Source organism: Hyperolius riggenbachi, chromosome 1 (genome assembly GCF_040937935.1).
Source record: "Hyperolius riggenbachi isolate aHypRig1 chromosome 1, aHypRig1.pri, whole genome shotgun sequence".
In the NCBI taxonomy this organism is placed as follows: Eukaryota; Metazoa; Chordata; class Amphibia; order Anura; family Hyperoliidae; genus Hyperolius; species Hyperolius riggenbachi.
The window spans coordinates 382,617,785-382,638,695 of record NC_090646.1 but is presented as its reverse complement, the minus strand read 5'-3'; the positions used below and the strand labels follow the sequence as shown (position 1 = coordinate 382,638,695).

General features: G+C 40.4%; 1 protein-coding gene across 2 annotated transcripts in view; it reads right to left on the bottom strand.

The window, feature by feature from the left end:
• CNTLN (centlein) overlaps positions 1 to 20,911 on the bottom strand; it is a 540,427-nt gene that overhangs the window by 245,785 nt on the left and 273,731 nt on the right. For both annotated transcript variants that reach the window (XR_011020538.1, XM_068234381.1), the window contains exons 17-19: positions 10,816 to 11,008; positions 7,824 to 7,911; positions 1,048 to 1,262 (exon numbers count right to left, since the gene is read on the bottom strand). Coding sequence is in view for 1 of the 2 variants with exons in the window: in XM_068234381.1 (XP_068090482.1) it covers positions 1,048 to 1,262; positions 7,824 to 7,911; positions 10,816 to 11,008 (496 nt within the window). In the remaining variant the exon portion in view is untranslated. The remainder of the gene's footprint in view (positions 1 to 1,047; positions 1,263 to 7,823; positions 7,912 to 10,815; positions 11,009 to 20,911) is intronic.

Genomic DNA, 20,911 nt, shown 5'->3' with positions numbered 1-20,911 from the left:
TAACATTTATTTAAAAATAAAACATAAATGAATAAAAAATAAACAAACATCTCAGCAGGGATCAGAGCCCACCAACAGAAATCTCTGTTGGTGGGCAAAAAAAAAGGGGGGGGGGATAACTTGTGTGCTGAGTTGTACGGCCTTGCAGCGAGCCCTTAAAGCTGTAGTGACCCAGTTAGTGAAAAATAGCCTGGTCACTAGGGGAGTGTAAGCCTGTGGTCCTGAAGTGGTTAAAAGGTGCTGCCTTACACCTAAGACTGTTAAAAGTGTAAATGGACTTTGTTTATTACGGGTTTTGTTTGTTTTGTTATGTTACTATGATAGTTAGATGGTTATTCGGAAACGTCTCAGGTATAGCTATCAATCCTGTATGTCTAAACTTTGGAAGTTGTATCTTATATTTGATACTAATGCTGTATGTATGTGCTGTAATCTTCCTTATCTTTTTTCAAATAAACCTGATTTGTTTTCCAAAAAAAAAAGTGTAAATGGAGATTTCATCCTTTTAAACACAAAATAAGATTATGGGATTCAAGGAAAGCCCTATTTAGGTTAGATTCAATTGTTTATCTCATTGGTTTATTCACGATTCCACTCCTCCTCTTGGTCCATAGCCCCCGGACAGCAATAAATATTCAAAGTTAAAACGCTTCCATATATTCATGTTTTTGCTGAAAGTGCACTTAAAGTACCCCATCAAAAAAAACCTCCTTTTATGACAGTTTTTATGAAAGTTTTGAAGATACAAATTAGTCTGTGAAAGGTTATAACATAAATATGTTGGATACAATTTGTTATTGTTCTATTCTAATGTTTATGATTACTGATTTATAATGGCTCTCTTGTGAGCTTGATGCAAATGATAGAACAACCTGTTAGGAGCTTGTAAAGATGTTATAAAAAATGTGTTTTGCTGCATTGAAACTCAGACGTGACACAAGAAAAGCAGGGGAAAATAATATTAATGGCCTAAGTATCTTACTTGTTTACAGCAATTATGTCGCTAATAATCTTCCTGTTACATGTAAAGTAAAGAACATTCCTTACCTTTGCCATCTGCTTGCTGATTTGAAGTCTTTGCTGTGCCAGCTGCAGTTCAGCTGCTAGCTTTATTTTCTCTAGCTTCAACTTGTTCACAGAGGCCATGGCAGCCTGCTTGCCTCTCTGTAGTATGGATACTTGCTGCTGTAAGGAAGCAACTCTTTCCAGCAATGATGTCAAAGAGGAGCAAGGGCAGCTTTTTGGTTTCCTTTCTTTTTGTACTAAGTGTGAGAGGTCACAAATGTAATTAGTGCAAATTACTTTGAACCATGTTGTTATAGTTCAGTCATCAGAAAATCATTTTAAAACCATTTCAAATTTTTCCTTTTTGAAAACAAATGCATTAACAGGGAAGTTTCCTTAAATACTCAGAAAAGTTATATTTTATGCAGCTGACAGTCATGTTTGAAGTTTTTAAATAACATGTTAACCTGCAGAGACTCAAGTGTTGTAATATTCCAAAATCAGGCTACAAAAATAAACCCTCCTCCATTTTCTTCTTTTTAAAACCTCATGTACATTACTAACAGGTCCTAATGCACACCCTCCAAAGGAAGTTTACGAGGACATGATTGGACATTTTCCCATCAAAGCCGATAGAAGACAGTGCCGACACTGTGCTAAAGGCTACACCAAAACACTTTGCAGGAAGTGCAATGTTCGCCTCTGCTTTTCAGAGCAAAATAACTGCTTTTGGGACTACCATAATTTAATAAATCAACAAATAAAACAAGCATGATTTGCACATATAGTCTGGATCCAGTGTTTTTATAAATAGAACACTTATTTTTTGTATTAAATTCATAATAAAAATTACTTTTTTTCTATTATGCTATTCTTATTGTGTAGATCAGTAGTTATCAACATTTTTTTACCCTGGAGAAACCCTGCAAAACATTTTTGGATCTCAATGGACCCCTGCATTTATTTTGCGGGAGGCATGGTTTTTAAAGGGAACCTAAACTGAGAGGGATATGAATGTTTCCTTTTAAACAATACCAGTTGCTTGTCAGTCCTGCTGATCTCTTTGGCTGCGGTAGTGGCTGAATCACACACCTGAAACAAGCATGCAGCTAATCCAGTCTGACTTCAGTCAGATCACCTGAGCTGCATGCTTGTTGAGGGGCTGAGGCTAAAAGTATTAGAGACACAGGATGAACAGGAGAGTCAGGCAACTGGTATTGTTATAAAAGGAAAAATCCATATTCTTCTCAGTTTAGTTTCCCTTTAAAAGTAGGTGTGGCTGTTAATTTAACTACAGTGTCTCATTATTTTAGTGCTTTTTATTAATGTGCTTCTTTTTACAATACCTCCTATTATAATTTGCTCTATCAAACTTTCCCCACCACCACAATAGGGAAGAATGCCAAGGAGCCCCTGCAGAGTACTCAAGGAACCCTGGTTGAGAAAGCCTGGTGTAGATACATAAACTTCTGTGGGTCTTTATAAGATGTAAAGTACAAATAAACTATTAATTGTTCCTTACATATGTTCAGAGTGTGTGTGATATTATTGAAATTCTGCTATTCTTTAGGCCCAGCAGTGCAATTTTATAACATTGTCCCCAAAAGTTATTAAAATGTCAAAATAAAAAAAAAAGAACCCCACTGATTTAGGCATCACAAGCCTCCTAGATCAACATGTAAAAGGTTGAAAATAAAGTTTTTTTTTTCTATATTTGGGTTTCCTGGGGTTAAGACTGTACTGCTTAAACAAATGATACACATTGTCCTACCGAGGTAAATAGACAACATTGGATCCATGCAAAAAGGGAAAGTGACTTATGGCTTGAAAGATATGACAAAACATTTAGATCACATAGAGCTGCTAAATTCTTTAAATTGGCTAATAAATCAGGCAGGCTACTGGCAAATTTGACTAAGTCTGGGTGGTCTCCTGGTCACATTCACTCGCTAAAAGATTCGCAGGGAAAGCTAAGAGTGGGCCATGAAGAAGTGCTAGATGTATTTACTTCGTTTTATGGGAAGCTATATGAATCACGAGATGGACAGGTTGAAGATATGGAGGCCTACTTAAACAAAATTAAACTTCCACAAATTAGTAAAGGAAGATTTGGAGATTTTAAATGCTGATATCACTCAAGCTGAAGTAGAACGAGTAATTAAGTTTTCAGCTTTACGCAAGGCCCCTGGCCCAGATGGGCTAACTTCGGAATTTTATCGACTACTGAAAACCCAGCTTTCGACTTGCCTTCAAAACATGTACAATAAAATCCTCAGAACACAATCATCCCCCCCCCCCCCCCCCCACGGCAAACTTAGCATACATCAAACTAATTCCAAAAGCAGGTAAAGACATACAAGATCCTGCCTCTTACAGGCCGATCTCGCTTCTGAATCAGGACATTAAATTCATCTCTAAAATATTGGCTAGTAGATTGGCGGAACTTCTTCCTGATTTAATTCTAGAAAATCAAGTGGGATTTGTACAGGGGCGTAGTGCAGTCACTAATGTGCGAACTGCATTATCTGTGCTAGAACATTGCAGGTTGTCGGGGGCTGGTACTGGATCGGAGGCCTTCTTGGCGCTTGATGCCGAGAAGGCCTTTGATAGCGTGGAATGGACATGGTTACGCAGGGTATTGTCGGGCTTTGGATTCAAGGGTCACTTTGTATCCTACATTGAAGCAATGTATGATTCTCCTGAGGCTAAGGTGTCTTTGGTGGAAGGATTAGGCCCGAGTATGTCTTTGAGAAGAGGCACGAGACAGGGGTGCCCACTATCACCTCTGTTATTTAATCTAGCTTTGGAACCCCTGCCTCGTCCTTGCAATCTTCAGATATATTTGATGGCATAAAAGTGGGTTCTTGCTCTGTAAAATCCGCCCTGTTTGCGGATGATATCTTATTGTTTCTCTCCAACCCTAGAAAAGATCTGGCTGCAATTGTGACGCATATTAAATCCTTTGGGTCTTTCTCAGGACTAAGCATTAATTATCATAAAAGTGAACTCCTCTTTTTAAATAAAAAAGCACATGATCAGTATAAATTATGGGTAACTCAAACGGGGATTAAACTAGCTAACAAATACATCACCTACTTAGGTATAAAAATTCCAAGAGACCTTGGTCAATTGTATCACATTAATTACTCTCCCCTAATTGAAAAAATTAAAAACGAACTAATTAAGTGGGAAAAATTACCATTGTCTTTGAGTGGTAGAATCTATTTAATCAAGATGATCAGCTTTGCTCGCTTACTGTATCCCCTCTAAACTATACCTATATTAATGCGTCACAGGGACATCAAAACTCTGGAAACAGCCTTTGTAAGATTTTTGTGGGTTGGAGGAAAACCCAGAATTGCCCTATCTAAGTTGAAAAAATCAGTGGAAACACTGGGCTTTAATTTCCCGGACATCAGGGGATATAATTTAGCTTCATTATTTAGACATGTGAGAGATTGGCTAGGAGGAACCTCTTTTTATTCTAATATGACACTAGAATCTGAAATGATTGCTCCGTACTCTTTACAGGGAATTCTTCACTCCAGACTTTTCCAGCTACCAGATTACATCAAAAAGAATCTGGTTATACGAGACACCATAATCTCTTGGAGGGAAACTAGAAAATTATTTGGGTTTGTGGGTCACTTGTCTCCCCGCGCTCCCCTCTGTGGAAACCCTGATTTTGTACCAGGGAATCTACATAAAGCTTTCCAATCATGGGCAGAAAGAGGTATTACATGTCTGTCTTCCTTCCTGACGCCTACAGGCTCCCTGTGTAGTTTTGCTGAATCTACTCAGCGCTTTCCGCTTTTGAAAAATCATGCTTTCTATTATAAACAATTGGAAAGCTATTATGAATCAACAGTGGGTAGAGGAAGGACTCTGTCAACAGTCCAAGGTTTTGAAAATATGTTAGCAGGACTAAACAGTAAACAATCACTCTCATGGATCTATACATTTATTAGAGATAGACAAGTGGCAGGGAGAAGAGGATTTACTGAACATATTCATAAATGGGCCGCTCTGGCCCAGGTCCCTGTAAGTGAAGCACAGGAATCTATCCGTGTGGCCTGGAATCTTACTCGTACTAGTATTGTCAGTGCCGACTGGAGGGAGATGCAATTCAAGGTTATACATAGAGCATACATTCCAATTAAAGGCCCTTACCGTCATTTAGGAACCTCGGCAGACTTGCATGGATGCCCTAAATGCTCTTCCACGTCCCCAGATTTAAACCACATGTTTTGGAGCTGTCCTACCATCCAGCTACTATGGACAATGGCTCTTCAATTAATTAAAAAAATTACAGACAATAATAGAGACCTTCATCCTCTCTTTTGTTTAATGCACAGCCCTGACTTTTTCAATGGAGATCAAAATAAGTCTTTATCCAGATTCGAGCACTTGACACTACTGGCTACTAAAAAACTTATATTGAGACAGTGGCTTTCCCCTACTACTTTTACTATAAATATGTTAAAAGAAGTTTTAAGTCAATTAATGCACTTGGAATGTCTGAATCTAGAACGGGAAAACAAACACTCATTAAAGAAATTTTTCAGGCATGGAGAAAGTTCCTAGAAAGAGAATGTTCTAGGGAACAAATTGTGAGTGTGATGTCACCTTTACAAGATACTACCTGGTACTTGAAACAAAAAATAGGAGGTTACTTGGGAAAATTAGAAGTCTGAACTAATATGACAAACCGGAGTGAGTAGTGATAGTAATAATAATATACATAATGAGACACTTAAACACTAAGAGAGAGAGAGAATTAGGGGCAGAGACACCGAATTGTACATAGTTGTAGGGATAGAGGAGTAATGTTGATTGTGTTCTCAAGATTGCTATATAATATATTGATGATGGGTCAGCTCCAACTTATGAAGATATAATATCATCACCATACAAAATATTGATGAGTGGAAATGTCTGGTATATTGTTGTTGTCTCGAAATATATCTCATGAAAAGGGAAATACTGAAGACTTGATTTTATATGTTGAATGTTGACTTTAATGATGTGTTTTGGACACATTGTTAACTTTATTTGGCAATCTTCAATAAAAAATGTATTTAAAAAAAACAAAAAAAAACAAATGATACATGATTAGGCAAAATAGGGACAAGCTCAAATTGTCTCCAAAGTCACCTTCGCACCTGACATGACATTTTCACAAAAACACTATGGATTTTTGCAAGATATACATTTTCACAAAGATCAGAACTTTCTTCAAAAGTTGTTGGTTTGTTTCTTCTTCATTGACTTCAATGCATCTTGTGATAATATGTTTTTGCATGACCATATCTTCTGAGAGTGTTCTAATTTGTGCAAAAACGACTTATCTCAAACCCATTGACCTCAACGCAGTCGGTAAAAATAAGGTAATTTATTACTGTTGTAATTTTGGGCTCAAGATACTGCTGATAGTTAAAATACAGGTAATGTGTCCATGATTTCCTTTCCTAGCACTAATCTCCCCTTCCAAGCCTTACACTCCTAACACTAACCTCCTTCACCATGTCCAATTAAAAACGCTAACCTACCTCTCCATTTCTAACATTAACCTCTCACTCCATGCCCAACTGCTAACACAAAACTCTCTGTCCACACCTAACACTAACCTCCCTCCCCTCTCCATGGCCAACCCTAACCTGGCTCTCCATGTCTAACTCCCAACACTAACCTCCCTCTCCATAACTAACTCCTAACACTAAGTTCCCTCTCCACATCTAACTCCTAACACAAACCTTCCGTTTCATGCCCAACACAAACCTCCCGTTCCACACCTAACAGTAACCTCACGCCCTTCTCCATGCCTAACACTAACCTCTCTCTCCAGGTCTAATGCCTAACACTGAGTTTCATATCCATGCCTAACACTAATCTCCCTCCTGAATAACTTATTATCTAACACTATCTCTTGGAGCTCAGCTACAGTATAACTGAAGTTTGTTCCTATCCCCACACACTTAAAGAGAGCCCGAGGTGAGCTCATAAAAAGGACAGAAAACATATGCTACCTGATCCGGGGGCTGAGCGGATAAGGTAGCCGCCATCCACGCTGCTCTCCACCACACCTGTGTCCCATCTGCCCCCCCGAGGAACCTCCTCTGGTTCTCTTTAACCCCCATCCCTATCTGAATTCAGCTACACTGTAGTTCGAATCATAACCAATTCGATCCCCGTCCGTTTGAGTGTGGGCTTATCGACTATGATACAGCCGAGCGCACTGAACGATTATGAGTTTGGCTACACCATAACTGAATTACTGAGTTCAGCTACAGTATAGCCAAACTCATAACCATTCAGTGCGTTTGGTTATATCACAGCCAAACTATGCATCTGGCGCTCCACAGCCTCCAAATTGCATTGCTGTTTTTGAAGGCCCTTGTAGCTATTAGCACTGCTGCACCGAAACTACCTACTTTGTGAAAATGTGTTTAAATATATTCGAACAGCTAGCAAAAATGGAAAGTTCAAAAGCGATCAAGTACATCACACTAGCAGCAGCTTGCATACATGATGTAGCTGGTACTATGTTTTTGGTGGGTCACAGAACAAAGAAAACAATGGTACCTATAAAAGTTTTAGTTCTGGGTAGAATTCCACTCGAAATCAGATGCTTTGCTAGTGTGTGTGTGTGTGTGTGTGTGTGTGCGTGCGTGCGTGCGTGCGCGCGCGCCTTTCTTCACATTTTTGCAAGAAAAGAAAGAATAGTAGTGACTTTGCTACTGAATGTCCATTCAAAAATTGTATTGTGTAAAAAACTGAACTGAGTTTTTACTATAACATTTAACAAGATAATCACATACCTTTCCGTCCTAATGGACCGCACTTTACTCCTACTTGACCTCTTCTGAATTGTCCTGCATTTTTTGGCCTACAGATCGAAATGCCAGCCTACAGAAAAGGAGGGAAAAAGAAACATATGTATTTCTTATGATTCTTAAAGCAGACCTGAACTCAGAAGGTTCTCTCTGCTCTAAAAGATAGGCAACAGCATAATAACATTTCAACAAAAAACATTTCTACGATACACCTGATACAAATCTAGCATTACATCTGCAGTGTCTCTACTTCATGATTCATGGAAGCAAGCATATTGTTATCCTCCTGTGCTTTAGTATGGCCTTATCTGCCATCAGCAGTAACGTGACACCGGGGCGGGGCGTAGGGGGAGAGATCAGATTATAACTTGTTATTAGACACAAATGAGGGGGGAATTAACCAGGCTAAACTCTCAAAATACATACAGGGTGCATTTCTCTATGTGTTTCTTCAGTCCTGTGCAAGTGTTCAGGTCCACTTTAAGCTGGCCACACACCATACAGTTTTTAAATGTCTTTTCAATACAAGAATTACAATTTTTCCCACCCACTATAACATTCATTTTTTTTTATAAAAATTGATCCAAAAAATTCACCACTCCTTTTTATTGGGGGGAAAAAAATCCCTGGGAAAATCGATTTCTTGACGAATAAAAAAAAATGACATTTTTCTGTACATTCAATAACTTTTTATTGAATTTCTGTAAAATTGGATCATTTTATTGTATTGTTTGTCACCACCTTCGCTGTTCAAAACAGACTGCAAGTCAACCAACAACACATTCATTTTCAACTTCTACTTTATTCCTTTTATTCTTAAAACTTTAGCTACAAGTGTTCAGTTCTGAGGTATGACACATGGGATCTGATGCACTATAATGTGGTAAAGTTGCCGTGCTGCCGTGCGAAGGGTTAACATGCTGTAATTCCCTGCGGTTAGTAACGGTGAAATTGAAGGGCGCTTCCTGCGCACGGCAACTTTACCGCAATATAGTGCATTCGACACATGGTTTGTTTCCTTAAAGAGACTCTGTAACAAAATTTTCAACCTTATTTATGCTATCCTATAAGTTCCTATACCTGTTCTAATGTGGTCTGGATTACTGCAGCCTTTTCTAGTTGCACTGTCTCTGTATATATCTAATTTTCTTTTCTTTGTCAAGCTTTGTCGACCAAGGGAACAATGGGCAGCCTCTATTGTAATGAATATAAGTTATGCACGCCCCCTGCGCTTTGTTTACTCCTCACTCTCTGCTCTCAGTTTCAGCTTGTCTGTTTGTGAGGCTGGGGGGGGGGGGAGCTGCCTGTAGCATGCTGAGAAACTGTGAGAATTCCAGACTGGAGTGCAGATAATTCACTATGTCATAAAAACTTGTAGCATACTGTAACATGAGAACACACACACACACACACACACAAACATCACTTCCTGGTTAGCGGCTATGTTTTTTGTTAGTAAACACTGCCTAAAACTGGTGATTATAAGCCAGGATCACGGCGGGGACGGCGGAAATGGCAAAGAGGGATCCAGGAGATCACAGTGACTCAATTGGTATGTTTTTTATTGTACAAATCAGACAGTACAGATTCTCATTAAGCTAGTGATGTCCAAAGGCAGGCGATTTGCAGCCCACCAAGCCTTTTCTAATGGCCCCTGTTGTTTTTAAAGTTTTTAATAGCATGCAGCCCCCTTCGGCTGCGTGAAATAGCCACGCCCCTCCTTTGACTAGCTCCCCCCCTCCTGCGTTAACTCTGCCATCTCCGTGTGACAACATTTTGCCGCTAGGGTTAATGTAGCAGAGGGTCATAGGCCCCAGCATACTACAGCATGTGAAGGCATCCAAGTGCAAGCCTAGACATAAGGAGTGATTGCAGAAGAGTGACGACAATGGAGCAGGTATGTATGCATGCATGTGTATGTAATCCTTCAATAAATCACTAGTCTGCTTGAATACTGGACGGTTCCAAAATGTAACCCCCTGGTTCAGCCCCCAATCTCAAGAAAATTGATATGGACCTTGGTCTCAAAAGTTTAGATACCCCTGCCTTAACCAGTTCAGGACCATGGTAGGTAGAATCTACTAAGCATCTGTGGCTCTCTAACTCTGATGCGGCATAGATTCTAAACCACGGCTTCCCACAGTTGGATCGCTGCTCGTTAGTGACATGGCTAAGGCTTCATTCATATTACACGCATTACCGTCCGTATTTCGGCAACGAGTGTAGGAAGCAGACACGCACGAACATCAGAAGTGCATAGACTGCACTGTCTGATGTTCACACTGCATGCATTGCATACCAGTGCGGTGCACGAATGCATGCTGCACGCATTTTTGCGCAAAACGTGCGGCTGACCCATTCACTACAGTGAATGGGATCAGCCACGCAATGCATGCAAATGGCGTGCGATCATACGCGTGGCATTCCGATCGCACGGCCATCTGCATGTGATAATGCGAACGAGGCCTAAAGTCTTATACACATTTTCAATTATGATTGTCCAGTAACTGACCAATTTTACCACCTCCATGTAATATGAGGGTCAAGAGATATTGAATACCATGGGCAAATTGTGTAGGTAAATCCTTATACTACATGGAAGTGGTAAAATCGGTCAATGATTGGACAATACAATAAAGAGTGTGTACTAGGTTACTAGGTTTTTGTATCTGCATGGGGTAGGACCTTGTTGCTCATTTTCAAAAGCTCAATGCTTTATGTCCTTTTTCTATATATAGTAAGGCATAGCTGCAAATATTGTATCACCTGATTACCTTGTTCTTATGTGCATAAGCCAGTAAAATTGGATTAAAGCCGTGAATTGAGAAAGTATAAGATACATACTAATATGATGTTTTCACAGGCATGCTTCACTTTACCGGATGTGGACACAGGTTCACTTTAAATGTGCTGATCTAACATACATTTAAGCAAAGGGGATCAACCCACAGTGTCTGAATAGGAAATCCTAACTTACTTTATGAACATATTCTTTACACTTGTCTTTTTTGCTCCAGTCAGTTTGAGCCATTTCATCACAGTTACTTTCTTGTGCAGTGCTGGTTTCCTCCATAGTGGAATCAGTGCTCTGTATGGATTTTACCATCACCTGGTCGAGGCTCTCAGATGATCTATCCTCAGTCTCACTAGGATAGAAACAATGCGTATTACTGTACAATAATAGAGAAGGACAACAAATATATTTATTATTTGTGTACATATACCTGTGGGTTAGGGGACTAAAAGGGCAATCAAATCAAAGAGTAGCCCTAAAAAAAGTTGCCTAAAAACAGTTGTTCATATATTTACTAAGCTGACCCTTGCTACACAAATAAAACTATTAACCACTTCGGTACCAGCAGCCTCTGCCCCCTTAAGGACCAGAGGCTGCTGGTACACTAAAACGCGCATACCGACGAATCGCCGCAATAATCCGTCGTTCCCGCCAGTCACACCGCTCTGTCCCCGCCGCAGGCTGCTCTCTCTGCCGTCTGAATGATGGCAGAGCGCTGTGCGCCGGTCAGGAGCCGCTTTCATTGGCTCCTGACCCTGTCACTCAATGTAAGCCAATAGGATTGGCTTATAGTAATGACAGGGCCAGGAGCCAATGAAAACGGCTCCTGCCCGGCTCACAGTGCTCTGCCGTCATAGAGGCGGCAGGGCAGCACATTGCGGTGGGTAGAAAGCGGCGAGAGCGACCGGAACGGGCGGGGGAACACTGTGAATGGGACGTAGAGCTTACGTCCGGTCAGAACAGCAGCGCCACCCGCCCAGCGTAGATTTGTACTGCGTCGGTCCGTGAGTCACCTTCTCCTGTGCAGTAGCATACAAAGCTTAAGCCGGTCCACGCTACTGTGTAGGAGCAGTGCAGCCGTGTTCTTCAGGGGTCTCAGCGCTGAAACGGCCTGGTAGAAGAGGACAGGGGAAGCATCTGAAGGATCCAGAGAGGCTTCCCTCTCCTGTGATAGATATTTTACTTTTTAGATTGTAAACCTCATAGGTCTGCTTCAAAATAATGAAGTTGTGTCCAAAATGCATGAACATTAAGTATCAAATATCTGTGTAATTGAGCCATTATAAACGCATGCATTGTTAGGGTAGGTTCACAGTTGTCTGTCTGGAAATTGCGCACACATTTTCACACACATCTTTAGATACCATGTGGATATGTGAAAATACATTTGAATTTGTCCACAGCAGCACAATGCAAAAAAACAGAGCAAAAACATTTAGTGTCCCTAAAAATTAAGCCAGCTGTCGGAATTTTTTCGGCACACACAATGTGAAAAATATCTCACACAATAGGAAAAAAGCATAAACACTCTGTCAGCTGTGAACTCTGCCTTAGGCATGTGAACAAAGTTTATAACATCAAACACAATTTAACTTCTTTAGGGTACATTTAGTATTCTAATACTTTATTTGTATACAGTATATTTCTATATGTAAAGCCATCCGCAGATAAAGACAATTTTGCTGCTGCTCTTACAGCTTACTGAAAAAATGCTTTATGCTTCCTGGAAAGCGAGTAAATGAAAAGCAACTGCCCCATGTCTAACTGCATGTTGCATGATATGATCATCGAGTAAAGAAAGAGAAATGTGAAAACTATTGCTTATTCTGGAAAAGATATTCTAAAATGGCCTTGGTGCATTAGTTGGTACCCCTAGGAAAGATCATAAATAATTGGATTAGACTAGCTTTTTTTGTTTAATTAGTACCACAAAGCTCTCCAACTGTGCAATCAGCCATTCAGCCTTTTTAAATGAAAAGAAAAGTAGCCACTCTGCATTTTATTTTGCTTCTGTGTTGTCGGAGAAGATCAGAAAGAAAATTAAAGACAAGCAGCTCAATGTGGATGTGACAACAGTAGCAGATGTTATTGAAGAGGAACTAAACTGACTGAAACTTTCAAAGAAAAAAATACTACACCTACTTTAAAACAAGGAGTCTCAGTTATGTTTTGGGGCTGCTTTCCTGTATTTGAAATGAGATGCTTTACTTATTTGCAGGGAACAAAGAGTTCCCAAGACTATAAACATTTTTGGGAGTGAAATGTACTGCCCAGCATCAGAAAGCTTTGTTCCAGCAACAGGTAATGGATCCTCCAACAGGACAAAGACCAACACAGCTAATGCGCCCCAAAATAGAACAAAACATTGTTATCCAAGAGTTCTGTAATGGTCTATGGTTTGCACTCTATATTGTAAAGCACCACAGAAGATGACGGTGATATACAGTGATGTGAAAAGCTATTTGCCCCCTTTCTGATTTCTTATTCTTTTGCATGTTTGTCACACTTAATTGCGTCTGCTCATCAAAAACCGTTAACTATTAGTAAAAGATAGCATAATTGAACACAAAATGCAGTCTTAAATGATGGTTTTTATTATTTAGTGAGAAAAAAAACTCAAAACCTACATGGCCCTGTGTGAAAAAGAAATTGCCCCCTGAACCTAATAACTGGTTGAGCCCCCCTTAGCAACAATAGCTGCAATCAAGCGTTTGCAATAACTTGTCTTTTACAGCGCTCTGGAGGAATTTTGGCCCACTCACCTTTGTAGAATTGTAATTCAGCTTTATTTCAGGGGTTTTTTTTTAGCATGAACCGCCTTTTTAAGGTCATGCCACAACATCTCAATAGGATTCAGGTCAGGACTTTGACTAGGCCACTCCAAAGTCTTCATTTTGTTTTTCTTCAGCCATTTAGAGGTGGATTTGCTGGTGTGTTTTGGGTCATTGTCCTGCTGCAGCACCCAAGATCGCTTCAGCTTGAGTTGACGAACAGATGGCCGGACATTCTCCTTCAGGATTTTTTGGTAGACAGTAGACTTCATGGTTCCATCTATCACAGCAAGCCTTCCAGGTCCTGAAGCAGCAAAACAACCCCAGACCATCACATTACAACCACCATATTTTACTGTTGGTATGATGTTCTTTTGCTGAAATGCTGTGTTACTTCTACGCCAGATGAAACGGGACACGCACCTTCCAAAATGTTCAACTTTTGTCTTGTCGATCCACAAGGTATTTTCCCAAAAGTCTTGGCAATCCTTGAGATGTTTTTTAGCAAAATTGAGACGTGCCTTAATGTTCTTTTTTCTTAAAAGTGGTTTGCGCCTTGGATATCTTCCTTGCAGACTGTTTTGCCCAGTCTCTTTCTTATGGTGCAGTCGTGAACACTAACCTTAATTGAGGCAAGTGAGGCCTGAAGTTCTTTAGATGTTGTCCTGGGGTCTTTTGTGGCCTCTCGGATGAGTTTTCTCTGCGCTCTTGGGGTAATTTTGGTTGGCCGGCCACTCCTGGGAAGGTTTATCACTGTTCCATGTTTTTGCCATTTGTGGATAATGGCTCTCACTGTGCTTCGCGGGGGTCCCAAAGCTTTAGAAATGGCTTTATAACCTTTACCAGACTGATAGATCTCAATTACTTTTGTTCTCATTTGTTCCTGAATTTCTTTGGATCTTGGCATGATGTCTAGCTTTTGAGGTGCTTTTGGTCTACTTCTCTGTGTCAGATAGCTCCTATTCAAGTGATTTCTTGATCGAAACAGGTGTGGCAGTAATCAGGCCTGGGGGTGACTACAGAAATTGAACTCAGGTGTGATAAACCACAGTTAAGTTATTTTTTAACAAGGGGGGGCAATCACTTTTTCACACAGGGCCATGTAGATTTGGAGGTTTTTTTTTCACTAAATAATAAAAACCATCATTTAAAACTGCGTTTTGTGTACAATTATGTTATCTTTGACTAATAGTTAACGGTTTTTGTTGAGCAGAAACATTTAAGTGCGACAAACATGCAAAAGAATAAGAAATCAGAAAGAGGGCAAATAGTTTTTCACATCACTGTAGAAATCCAAAATAATAATGTATATTCTTAAGTGGTCTTCTCTAAGCTCTGATTTGTATTTAACCACTTGATGACCGCAGTGTTAAACCCCCCTAAAGACCAGGCTCTTTTTGCTGTAGTGGGCTGTGCAGGCTTTTCATCCTCCTGCACAGCCCAACTAAGAAGTATGGCGATCGGACTCACCTTCTATTTTTGTCCCTAAGGGGACATGCTGCCGGAGGGGTCCGATCGCCGCTGTCACTTTTTTTTTTCCTTAGCCTCATAGAGGCTTTCATTGCTGCCGTCCCCCTCCCTTTCCTTCCTCCCTCCCCTCTGCCTAAAGAATTGAACAAGACGGCGATCCGTCCTGTTCTCCGCCTCTCATAGTTACATAGTTATTTTGGTTGAAAAAAGACATATGTCCATCGAGTTCAACCAGTATAAAGTACAACACCAGCCTGCTCCCTCACATATCCCTGTTGATCCAGAGGAAGGCGAAAAAACCCTTACAAGGCATGATCCAATTAGCCCCTAAAGGGAAAAATTCCTTCCTGACTCCAGATGGCATTTAGATAAAATCCCTGGATCAACATCATTAGGCATTACCTAGTAATTGTAGCCATGGATGTCTTTCAACGCAAGGAAAGCATCTAAGCCCCCTTTAAATGCAGGTATAGAGTTTGCCATAACGACTTCCTGTGGCAATGCATTCCACATCGTAATCACTCTTACTGTAAAGAACCCTTTCCTAAATAATAGCGTATGAGAGGATGGCGATCCCCGGCCAATCAGAGGCCGGGGATCGGCGATCTAGTATTTCTTTCCTTTTCGTTTACAAGCAGCCTGCTAGCCGCGATCGACAGTTAGCAGGCTAATCACGGAACTCCGTTCCGTGAAGTGGCAGGGAACGATCGCGCATGCGGGCGGCCGTTCCCTGGGAAACTGCAGCCCCAGGACTTGACGCCAATTGACGTTAGGCGGTCCTGGGGCTGCCGCCGTGGTCACGCCCATTGGCTTGAGGCGATCTTAAAGTAGTTAATTGAACATCTATGGAAGCAACTGAAACATGCAGTGTTGGAGTCACACTCACTTAGCAACTGACGCTTGCTTTTCAGTGGAGCGCAGACACTAGGACGGAGGAGGCGGGGAGTGTGTGTACTTTTGCACGTAATTATGTGCCGGGCAGAAGCGAAGACTGTCCGGGTTAGAGGTCAGTCAAGTCGCCAGGACACCAGGATGTATAGGAGAAGACCGGCGGCTGACTGCGGGGAATGAGAGGTGCGGTAAGTATCGACTTTTAAATCCCTAAGCACTGCATCTTACATTTTTACCAGAGCCTTTTGGGGAACCCAAGGTGAAAGACATATGGAGGGTGGCATATTTATTTACTTTAAAAAAAAAAAAAAGTCAGGTTGCCTGAGTAGCCTCCTGATCCACAGCCTCTAATACTTTTAGTCATGGACCCACAACAAGCATTCAGATCTGATGTTTCTGACAAAAAAATCTGACATGATTAGCTGCATACTTATTTCAGGTGTGTGGTTCAGACACTACAGGAACCGAAGAGATCAGCAGAACTACCAGGCAACTGATATTGTTTAAAAGGAAAACAATTTGACACAGCTAGAGCTCAGTTGGAGTGGGCCAAACTACCTGCTAACATGTGCAGAAGGGTCATTGGGTGCTGTGAGATTTGCTTTTGTTTATACATTGTGCACAGTTTGTGTCCATCTTATTTTCATTTGTGAAATTTTTTTATGATATTCTGTTGATTATTTAACTACTTCATACCAACAGTCCCTGCCCCCTTAAAGGGAACCTGAAGCGAGGAAAATTATTAAAATAAACACATGACGCAGCTGCAAAAGAATATTACATACTAACCTCACCGTCAGTTCCTCTCAGAGGTTCACCATTTTCTTCTTGCAGTGATCCCTTCCAGTTCTGACAATATTTTGTCAGAACTGAAATATACCAGTTACTGTCAGTTATTTATCAGCAGCTGTCAGTTACAACTAAATGTGCAAGGTAATGTCCATGTCTCCCAATGGCTCAAGTGGGTGATATTACAGTTAAACAGTGTGCTGACCAGGAAGCTGTTAGGGGAAGTGGCCATTTTTAAAATGGAGGACCGAGAAATCCATTGATCACAGTGGACAAATGGGATGCAGGCGAGGAGAAAGAGATTGAGTAGTAGACTACACAGGAGGTAAGTATGACCTGTGTATGGTTATTTTGATTTTTTATTTTCAGTTCAGGTTCTCTTTAAGGACCAGATACTGCTGGTACAGTAAAACGGCACTTAAAGAGAAACTCCGACCAAGAAATGAACTTCATCCCAATCAGTAGCTGATACCCCCTTTTACATGAGAAATCTATTCCTTTTCACAAACAGACCATCAGGGGGCGCTGTATGACTGATATTGTGGTGAAACCCCTCCCACAAGAAACTCTGAGGACCGTGGTACTCCTGGCAGTTTCCTGTCTGTGAACCTTGTTGCATTGTGGGAAATAGCTGTTTACAGCTGTTTCCAACTGCCAAAAAAGCATGCAGCAGCTACATCACCTGCCAACAGTAAAAATGTTACCATGTAATAAATATCAGAATGTAAATCAGGGATTTAAAAGATTTTACAATGGGCATACATTGACTAAATCATTTATACATAATTATTGTAACAATGAAGCACTTTTTTATTACATTATTTTCACTGGAGTTCCTCTTTAAGGACGAATCACCACAATAATTTACCGCTCCAGCTGCTCACGCCGCTCTGTCCTCGCCACAGGTCCCTCTCTCTGCAGTCTCTATGACGGCAGAGCTGTGCGAACAGGTCAGGAGCTGCTTTTATTGGCTCCTGACGCTATCCATCAATGTAAGCCATACAGTGATGACGGGGCCAGAAGCAGATTTACTTCAGCTCACACAGCTCTGCCGTCATATAGACTGTAGGGCGAGTGATCTGCGGCGGGGAGACAGTGGCGCGCTCATCATTAGCGGCGAAAATGTGCGGCGACCATTGTTGAAATCTACATCCTGTCAGATCTGCACAGCCACAAGCAGGACGTAGATTTCAACTGCGACGGTCCGGAACCAGTTAAAGCAAAGTGTGATTTTTGTTTAATGCAGAAAAGTCATGGGTTCCTCTTGCTTTTGCTATTTTTAAGTTACTTTAGGGATGCTTGTGTGTTTTTCATTTTCTTATGAAAAGGTATTATAATTTATATGTATGTATATGTATGTATATGTATGTATATATATATATATATATATATATATATATATATATATATATATATATATATATATATATATATATATATATATATATATACAGTATATAGATATATACAGTGGTGTGAAAAACTATTTGCCCCCTTCCTGATTTCTTATTCTTTTGCATGTTTGTCACACTTAAATGTTTCTGCTCATCAAAAACTGTTAACTATTAGTCAAAGATAACATAATTGAACACAAAATGCAGTTTTAAATGATGTTTTTTATTATTTAGTGAGAAAAAAACCTCAAAACCTACATGGTCTTGTGTGAAAAAGAAATTGCCCCCTGAACCTAATAACTGGTTGGGCCACCCTTAGCAACAATAACTGCAATCAAGCGTTTGCGATAACTTGCAACGAGTCTTTTACAGTGCTCTGGAGGAATTTTGGCCCACTCATCTTTGCAGAATTGTTGTAATTCAGCTTTATTTGAGGGTTTACTAGCATGAACCGCCTTTTTAAGGTCATGCCACAACATCTCAATAGGATTCAGGTCAGGACTTTGACTAGGCCACTCCAAAGTCTTCATTTTGTTTTTCTTCAGCCATTCAGAGGTGAATTTGCTGGTGTGTTTTGGGTCATTGTCCTGCTGCAGCACCCAAGATCGCTTCAGCTTGAGTTGATGAACAGATGGCCGGACATTCTCCTTCAGGATTTTTTGGCAGACAGTAGAATTCATGGTTCCATCTATCACAGCATGCCTTCCAGGTCCTGAAGCAGCAAAACAACCCCAGACCATCACACTACCACCACCATATTTTACTGTTGGTATGATGGTCTTCTGCTGAAATGCTGTGTTACTTCTATGCCAGATGTAACGGGACACGCACCTTCCAAAAAGTTCAACTTTTGTCTCGTCGGTTCACAAGGTATTTTCCCAAAAGTCTTGGCAATCATTGAGATGTTTTTTTTAGCAAAATTGAGACGAGCCTTAATGTTCTTTTTGCTTAAAAGTGGTTTGCGCCTTGGATATCTTCCATGCATGCCGTTTTTGCCCAGTCTCTTTCTTATGGTGGAGTCGTGAACACTAACCTTAATTGAGGCAAGTGAGGCCTGCAGTTCTTTAGATGTTGTCCTGGGGTCTTTTGTGGCCTCTCGGATGAGTTTTCTCTGCGCTCTTGGGGTAATTTTGGTCGGCCGGCCACTCCTGGGAAGGTTCATCACTGTTCCATGTGTTTGCCATTTATGGATAATGGCTCTCACTGTGGTTCGCTGGAGTCCCAAAGCTTTAGAAATGGCTTTATAACCTTTACCAGACTGATAGATTTCAATTACAGTACTTTTGTTCTCATTTGTTCCTGAATTTCTTTGGATCTTGGCATGATGTCTAGCTTTTGAGGTGCTTTTGGTCTACTTCTCTGTGCTCTTATTTAAGTGATTTCTTGATTGAAACAGGCGTGGCAGTAATCAGGCCTGGGGGTGACTACAGAAATTGAACTCAGGTGTAATAAACCACCTTTAATTTATTTTTTAACAAGGGGGGGCAATCACTTTTTCACACAGGGCCATGTAGATTTGGAGTTTTTTTTTCTCACTAAATAATAAAAACCATCATTTAAAAATGCATTTTATGTTCAATTAGGTTATCTTTGACTAATAGTTAACGGTTTTTGATGAGCTGAAACATTTAAGTGTGACAAACATGCAAAAGAATAAGAAATCAGGAAGGGGGCAAATAGTTTTTCACACCACTGTATATATATATATATATATATATATATATATATATATATATATATATATATATAGATAGATAGATATATATATAGATATAGATATGTATTTATATAGTGCCAACATCTTCCACTGCGGAGTATATATTGGCCTCAATTCACTAAGATCATGCTGGAGATAATAAGGCAAGAGAAAACATACCACCACACAGTAAGAGAGTTATCTCATCTCTTCATTCCTTAAGTTACCTCCTCTGTAGTTCAGTTACCTCCTCTGTAGTTCAGTTACCTCCTCTGTAGTTATTTTCACACGCAGTTAATTAACAGCCTGTCTTTAACTTTAGATTCTGGAGTTATTTTAAGGATTGAAGAGTTAACTTAAAGAGACTCCGTAACAAAAATTGCATCCTGGTTTTTATCATCCTACAAGTTCCAAAAGCTATTCTAATGTGTTCTGGCTTACTGCAGGACTTTGTACTATCACAGTTTCTGTAATAAATAAACTTATCTCTCTCTTGTCATACTTGTCAGCCTGTGTCTGGAAGGCTGCCAAGTTCTTCAGTGTTGTGGTTCTGCTATGAACTCCCCCTTCCAGGCCCCTCTATGCACACTGCCTGTGTGTTATTTAGATTAGAGCAGCTTCTCTCTTCTCTCTTATCTTTTACAAGCTGGATAAATCGTCCTCTGAGCTGGCTAAGCTTTCACACAGTGAGGAATTACAGACAAGGGCAAAGCTGTTTGCAGGAAGAAACAAGCAGCCTGAAACTTCAGTGCATGAGAGATACAGGGGGAAAGAAACACACAAATGATCTCTTTAGATTCAAAAGGAAGGCTGTATACAGTCTGCTTGTGTATGGATGTATTTTCTATGTGTGGACATACTGTACATCAACCTACTTCCTGTTTTGGCGGCCATTTTGTTTGTTTATAAACAAACTTTTTAAAACTGTTTTTAACCACTTTTAATGCGGCGAGGAGCGGCGAAATTGTGACAGAGGGTAATAGGAGATGTCCCCTAACGCACTGGTATGTTTACTTTTGTGTGATTTTAACAATACAGATTCTCTTTAAAGACAGAAGAGTTAAATTTAGGTTTGCCTGAGGTAAAATGTTTCCTGAATACTACATGCCTTATCGCCATGGTGATAACTCTAGAAACGTTATTAAAGACAAGAGATAAGCATAGTGAATTGAGGCCATTGTCTTGCCACTTAACTGTCCCTCAGAGGGGCTCACAATCTAATTCCTACCATAGTCATGTGTCATGTAGTGAATGCATCGTAGTCTAGG